A 7,760-nucleotide genomic window follows, 5' to 3' on the forward strand; every position below is an offset into this window, starting at 1 on the left:
GGACAGTAAATAGTGCTCCTCCCTCACCCCACGCAAGGTGCATAATTCCCAAAGCAATCATGTTATTTTAGCACATAGGCAGATAATGATTCACAAACACTTCTACAAGATCCCTTTGCATACTAATAATTGAAAAGTTGGTACATTTTCATTACATTTCAGATCTGCTGCATGAGTTAACTGCTTTACTACATCTAACCATAGGGACAGCCCTGATGGGGAATCTTGAACAATTATTGCTTTCCTCCAGGTTGTATTTGTTTACTCTATAATGAATTATAACAGATTATATGCAACCATTTGTATGTCTGGCATTTGCACTTCTTATTGATTCTTCTACCAAATAACTGAGTGACTCTTGTAACTTGGAATAAACTGTTTCAAAAGTGCTGGTAAAATATTATAACCTTTAAAGGCCTGCATGGCTTGGGTCCAACCTATTTGAAGGATCGCCGACTCCCATATAATCTGCCTCGCATGCTCAGGTCATCTGAAAGGAATCTATTGCAGCCTTTAAAAACCAGACTAACTGCTACTTCCCATAGGGCCTTCTCTGCAATTGCTCCCAGACTATGGAAAGGCCTGCCGGACGAGATCTGTCAAATTGCCAGCTTAGGCAGCTTTAAAAAGGCTGTCAGGACAGATCTCTTCCAGCAGGCCTCTCCTGAATAAAAGTGACCAGCCACAGAATGATTGCCCTTCACATCATGCATTGGCCCACCACTCTGTCCTCATTATATTTTTATTGGGTTATTAACAGATATTTTGATCTCCAATTTTAATTGTATCATGTTTAATCCTGTTTTAAGGGGGGGGATTTGGGACATAATGTTGAATGTGAATATTTTAATGTGGTGTGAGCCGCTTTGATTGTCTCATCATAGAAAAGTAGGATAAAAATAAGTTTTTTATTTATTTATTATTTTATTATTTATTATTTATGATCATTATTACAAGTGCTGCCCATAAATGCTCATCAGGTGTTTCTGTCTTTGCAGATCTCCTTCTGTCTCATGATGAAAATCTTCAACAGAATCAATAGCTATCCCAATTCAACTTTATTAGCCTCACATTGGCAGGATAACTCCACAGGACCTAGTTTGCCACAGACTCATGCCTACTATGCCCTCTGTTACTGTGTGTTGATCTTGGCCATCATTTTTGGGAATGTTCTCGTCTGCCTGGCAGTTTTGAGGGAACGCAGCTTGCAAACTACCACCAATTACCTTGTGGTCAGCCTGGCAGTAGCTGACCTGCTTGTGGCCACTTTAGTGATGCCATGGGTTGTGTATCTTGAGGTGAGTACAGTTTAGCCAGTCCTAAGACGTCACTTTTGTTACATTTATATATGATGGATAGATTATCAACATTTATTACCAGCACTTTTGAATGAAAAAAAGCAGTAAACTTTAATCACTACTGTGTATGTTATTTCTTTCTCCTCCACCAGATTCTCAGCATTTAGTCATTTAGAACTAAAGAAGACGCTAAGGTCTATGTTGATTCTCCTTCTTTCACCTTCAGTTTAAGGAACAGTTATGTAATAAAGCAGTCTTGTAGGTCATACAACTGGTCCTTCATTGATTTAAGAATGAATGCTCAGGGAACTAACTGTAACTGGCAAATGAGGATAAAAGATTGTTGTTGCCATCAAGTCAATGTCAACTTATGGCAACCCTGTGAATGAGAGACTTCCAAGACATCCTATCATTAACAGCCCTCAGGTCTTGCAAATTAAGAGCTGTGGCTTCCTTGATTGAGTCTATCTATCTGTAATGCCATCTTCCTCTGTAACAGAAATTTCAGGAAACCTAAAGATCTAGGCCTGGCATAACAATGATTGACAAGAGGACTTAGTAAATTGAAAATCCATAAGTTTATTTCCAATTGTCGACAAAGGAAAACATTGAACTCAGTGGAATTCAAGTTCCAAAAAACTGAGACCCCGAACAAGACAAAATGGCTCTTTTTATATTATTGAAGACAAAGAAGCTTCTTCAATACACCTGATTGGCTAATTACAATTTAAACATACAGAATTCTTACAATCAGAACAGCAATACATGCATACATTAAAACTGCATCATCACTCCTTCCTTACCCCCTCCTTTAGGAATTTAAGAGCTTTCCTTCTAACCTTGCTTCTGAACATCAACAATGTATCCTTATCTTAAATTGCGTATATTATGTCTAATTTTGTTGGTGCCAGCTTCTTACGGGTCATGATGCTCTTTTTACTCCTTTGCTCTATTTTTTTCTAAACTCCAAGACTCTATTTTAAAAACCTATTTTTCTTTAACCAAAGCGACTCCATGTTTCTATGGCTTTTTATTTCAACAAGGAATTTCCACCACGTCTCTTTTCCAATTGCATTTGACCTTGTCAAGCATTATTGTCTTTTCTAGTAAATCATGTCTGCTCATGATTTGGTCAAAATATGACTTTCTCAGTTTACCCATTCTGGCTTCTAAGGAGAGTTCAGACATGATTTTATCTAGAACCTATTTATTTGTCTTTTTAGCAGTCCACAGTAACTGTAGAACTCTTCTGCAGCACGCCAGCACCACATTTCAAATTGATTGATTTTCGTCTTATCAGCTTTCTGCTCTGTCCTCTGCTGGACCCCAGTAGCTCTTTAAGTGCCATCCAACCTGGAAGTGTTATCTTCTGGCACTGTCTCTTATTTCATTTTGGATTGTCTCACCATAGGGTTTTCATGGTAAAAGACTTTCCAAAGGTGTTTACTGTGCCTTCATCTGCACAGTATTAACAAGTGTTAGCCATGGTATCACTGCCATTGTGTCTGAGAAATCCTTTGCCAGTATTATTATTTATTATTATTAACCTTTATTTATGAAGCGCTGTAAATTTACACAGCGCTGTACATACAATCTTTTTAGTTAGACGGTTCCCTGCCCTCAGGCTTACAAGTATCACACAGACACACTGCTGGCCAGTAGTTGTTTGGCACATTCAGTTTGGCTCCTCAAGCTCCTCAATCAAAGCCTGTCTGACAAGAGAGATTCTACCAGGAGTACTGCTACCATCAGCATAGCCTCTTGCCTCACAGAAGCACAGTAGTGCCATTTGGTTATGGTTCTATTTATATTTCAGCTGAGAGGAAATGAGTGGCCCATCCTACCAAGGACTTCAGCCTGTTGTTTTTCCCAAACACTTCCACTGTCCAAGTGATGAGAACTCCAAGAATGGCAAGCATTTTATCCTGAATGTTGGTTACATTGAAGGAGGTCATAATAGGAGTCTTGAGGCATTTTTAGATATATAGTTGTTACACATATCTACAGGTTGAATATAGATGTAGATTAACAACATTAATGCTCCAGTGGACCATGCTCCCCCATTAGGTTAAGGAGTGGGTTTGTTCTTGTTGTTGATGATGATGTGTGCCTTCAAATAGTTTCTGACCTATAGCAACCCTAAAATGAATCTACCATGGGATTTTTTTAGAAAGATTTGTTCAGAGGGGGTTTGCCTTTGCCTTCCTGGGTTGAGAGACTGTGACTTACCCAAGGTCACCCATAGGGGGTTACACCCCAAAGATGCCTCTGAGGAACCAACCAACTCTGACTTCTCTCCTCAAATGCTACAACTCCCAGAGAACCTGAGTGTACAGGGTGAGTTGTACAGGAGGAGGTGATCCTGTAAGTATCAGTTCATAGTTTTTCATGATCTATGCAGTCAAAGACTTTGCTGTAGTGTATAAAGCACATGCTGATATTCTTCTGAAATTCCCTGGTGCTCTCTATTATCATAATATGGTCCCTAGTGCCTCTTCTTTTCCTGAACACAGCTTGCACTTCTGGAATGTCTGTCTCTATATGTGGTAGTAGTTTTAATTTTAAGCATTACTTTGCTTGCATGGGAAATTAATGCAATGATCCTATAGTTACTGCATTCTTCGGTGCCTCTTTTTTTTGGGGGGGGGATGTGTATTGGTCATTTCTAGTCTGTGGGCAACTTTCCCTCCTCATATTTGTTGGCAGCTTTAGTCAGAATTACAATATATTCTGTCTCTGTAGATTGCAGTACTTCTATTGGTTTGTGATCTCTTCCTGGTGATTTATTCTTCCCAATTGTTTGGAATGCCACTTTAACTTCACTTTCCAGAATTTGGAGTTCATCTTGGTTTGATTTGTTTTTCCATGTGTCATTCATTCTTTGTTCTCTTTTATACAGCTCTTCTCTCAATATGGCCCAACACAAAACTGGGCACAAATCTGAGGACAAAATTGGACCTCATGCCTGCTGTAGTTTCCCTGTCCTGAAAAATAATACCCCTGAGTATGGCAGGAGGAACAAAGATAATACATTTTGAAGATATGGATTTCCTTCCTCATAAATTCAGAATTGTGTCTTTAAAAATTTCACAGGTCTGTATTTGGATTAAACCTGCTAACAGGATAAAGGACAAAATCATTTTTAGTGATGTTTGTGGCATTCCTCCTAATCAGCCTCTGTAAAACCACATTTAAGCTGTAATTAAATAAAACTTAAAAGGCATATGGTTCTGATCAGCAATACTAACAGTGAAACTGATGATTAACTATTCAAAGCATGTCATCACAGATCAGAAATAAGAAAGGAAAATATTATACGGTAGACCCAATTGTGCTCTCACAATGAAACTTGTAATATACAGAATCATTTTCAGAGGAATTCTCTCTGTGGAATATTTAATAGCCAAAAGATGGACTTTAAGAAGGAACAAAGGACAAGTATAGATGGGTAAGTTAACAAAAGATGATGGAACAGTAAGGGATGCAAATAAGTCAGAAATAATACAAGTCTGATCTTATTTAAGACCAGTAATATTTTGCATTCTAGAGCACTTTTCATCTTAAGAAGTCAAAGCACTTTGCAAACATTAATGAGTTCACCAGGCCCTTTACAATCTGCTTCTGAAGTAAAAATTACCTTTCATTGGCCAGAGATTGAGTAATAGGATTCACAGCAGGAGCTGAGGTTTCAGCATACTCAGAACCAGTAACTGGAGTCAGAAAACAGGTCTGAAAACCAGAAAGGGCCCAGAGCAAAAACTGATGCTCAGCAGGTTAAAGCCAATCGTATTAGCAGTGTCTCTGAAATCTTTATGTAATATGCTGTGGTCAATAAGGGAAATAAAGTTCCATTAAGAACTGAAATTTTAGGTGACATATTGGGTTTTCCTCTCACACAGACCTGCAACTGCCAGTGTGGGAACCATCTAAATGCCTTCAAGGTTCCTATAAAGATTTATACAACCTCTATCCCCCATGGATGCCACTCATCTTTATTCAGTGCTGCCACCACAGACACCTTGTCTGAATCCAAGATTTCATTTAGAGGGTATTCCCAGAGACCATCCATACCCCTCACTAATCTCAGCTAACTAAACTAAAACACCAGCTGTCACTCACCAGCTTTATGCAAATCTCGACCAATCAGCATTCACTTCAACATTCAGTTCTTTCCCCCATCCCAATAGCTCCTTACTTTATATTCTTATTATACAATTAAAAATATTTTCCAACACAAGTTCATGGCATCATATAGCACACATAGATAAATAGTGTCTATGTTATCCATTACCAAGTTGCTTCCCACTCCCACAGAGTGCACACTTCTGCATTTGGAAAAGTTCATTCTCTCTGTTCATGGATTATATTTCCTGAACTGAAACAACAGAATTAAAGTCTGGATGTCAAAGGCAAGAATACCTAGGATCATTAATACTGTCTCTTGAAGTGTGCATTTGATCTTAGTTTGTCCACCTGCTCCTGGTGAAAATTTATTCATCTTACAGCTAATAACTTTCCTCTGGGCTATACAGTTTCCAGTCTATCAATTAGTACATTCTGCTTTGGAATGAAGGATGTAACGCCAATGTGTGAACGTCTGTGGATGACAAAGGATGAAGACAGAGGGTGTCATCTATTTTCACCCATTGTCATCCACAGACATTCACACACTGGTATTACATCCTAGATTCTAGGATGGAATGTACTGTTTGATGGGCTGGAAAGTAATTTGGGGACTTTTCAAGAAAATCGTCTGAAGACAATCATTTAAATAGTTAACCATATAGGTTTGCTTTGATATATTGCAACCTCTAATCTTTATGTAATACAGTATTAGATTTCTTCTAAGTAAAATTGTTCTTGATTAATGTCTTAATCATCTTATGTGAAATTAAAATTCTCTAATGGCAATCAAATCTCATTGTTAAAAAAAATACAATGTTTCTGGTAACAATCTCTAGAATGTTTAAACTGTAATCATCATGTTAAATTGTTTTTACCTCTTGCAGAATCAGAATAAAATGCTGAATTAGAACTCGGACTGTGGAATTTATAACTCTGTAAACAGGAATTAAATCTATTATTTTTCCCCATCAAGCTAGGAAGGCTAAGTATAGCATTGTGATAATTTATGTAATAGAATAAATACTACTCTTTCAAATAAGGCAAATCTTACATTTGGAAATGAATAGAAAATCAATTAAGTTAACCTTCCTAGCAATTGCCTGTTCTAGGCTCCCAACCAAGTTAATAACTTTGCACGCCTACTTTGAATTTGTATATGCAATATATACTTGACACTAAATTGAGCAGAGAACACAAATCTCATGATTCTCCTTACCATTTGGTAGTATTTATTTGGGAGCATATGGAATTATTTGAGAGACTAAGGAATTCCCTTCTGCAGGAGGCTTGGTGGGCCACCTCTCTGCTCTCCTTTCACTGGCCAATAAAGATAATTAAATAGACATTTAATGATTAATTGGTTGCATGCAAGGGTCTTTTTAGAGTATATGTGCTGTCTTTTTATCATTATTGTTATTTTTAAAAACGGTTTTATACTTGTTAGAATTAATGGTGACCCCATTAATTTCATATGGTTCTCTTAGACAAGGAATACTCAAAGGTGGGTTTTTCCAGCTGCTTCCTCTGAAATATATTCTACACCACCTGGTATTTATTGGTGGTTTCCCACCCAAGTACCCATCAGTGCTGACCCTTCTTAGCTTCCAGGACCAGGTGGATCTGGCACCTTTAGGGTATTTATTTGCTGTTAAGTCAGCTTCAACATATAGCAACCCTATGAAAGAAAGATTTCCAGGAGCTCTAGTCATCAACTGCCTTGCTCAGGTCTTGCAAATTCACAGCCATGATTTCTTTGATTGAATCAATCCATCTGTAGGGCAGTCTCTTTTTTTCCCTACTGCCTTCCACTTAACCAAGCATTATTGTCTTTTCCAGTGAGTCATGTTGTTTCATGATGATAACCTCAGTTTAGTCATCTTTACTTCTAGTGAGATTTCAGGCTTGATTTGCTCTAAGACCCATTCATTTGTCTTTATAGCAGTTCATGATATTCATAGAAGTCTTGTCCAACACCACATTTCAAATGAATTTGTTTTCTTTCTGTCAGCTTTCTTCACTGTCCAGTTTTCACAAAGTACATAGAAATCAGAAATACCATGGCACAGATAGCTCTGACTTTGGTATTTAATTATATATCTTTACACTTGAGGATTTTATCTAGTTCCTTCATAGCTGCCCTTCCAAGTGCTAGGCTTCTTCTGATTTCTTGATTGCAGTCTACATTTTTGAATAATGACTAAGCCAAGATGTAGGAAATCTTTGGTTATCTCAGTGTCTTTATTGTTTACTTTAAAGTTATGTAGATCATCTGTGGTCATTATTTTTGTATCCTTAATATTCAGTTATAAACATGCTTTTGCATTTTTCCCCTTAAAC

At 37.6% G+C, this 7,760-nt stretch overlaps 1 protein-coding gene across 1 annotated transcript in view; it reads left to right on the forward strand.

Annotated features, from left to right (window-relative positions):
- The first annotated feature begins 1,016 nt into the window (after positions 1-1,016).
- The window catches only part of DRD3 (dopamine receptor D3), a 23,706-nt gene continuing 16,962 nt past the window's right edge, over positions 1,017-7,760 (forward strand). Inside the window, exon 1 of the mRNA XM_042459302.1 lies at positions 1,017-1,298. Within this exon, the coding sequence (XP_042315236.1) occupies positions 1,017-1,298 (282 nt within the window). The remainder of the gene's footprint in view (positions 1,299-7,760) is intronic.

This window comes from Sceloporus undulatus, chromosome 3 (genome assembly GCF_019175285.1).
Source record: "Sceloporus undulatus isolate JIND9_A2432 ecotype Alabama chromosome 3, SceUnd_v1.1, whole genome shotgun sequence".
NCBI classification, from domain to species: domain Eukaryota; kingdom Metazoa; phylum Chordata; class Lepidosauria; order Squamata; family Phrynosomatidae; genus Sceloporus; species Sceloporus undulatus.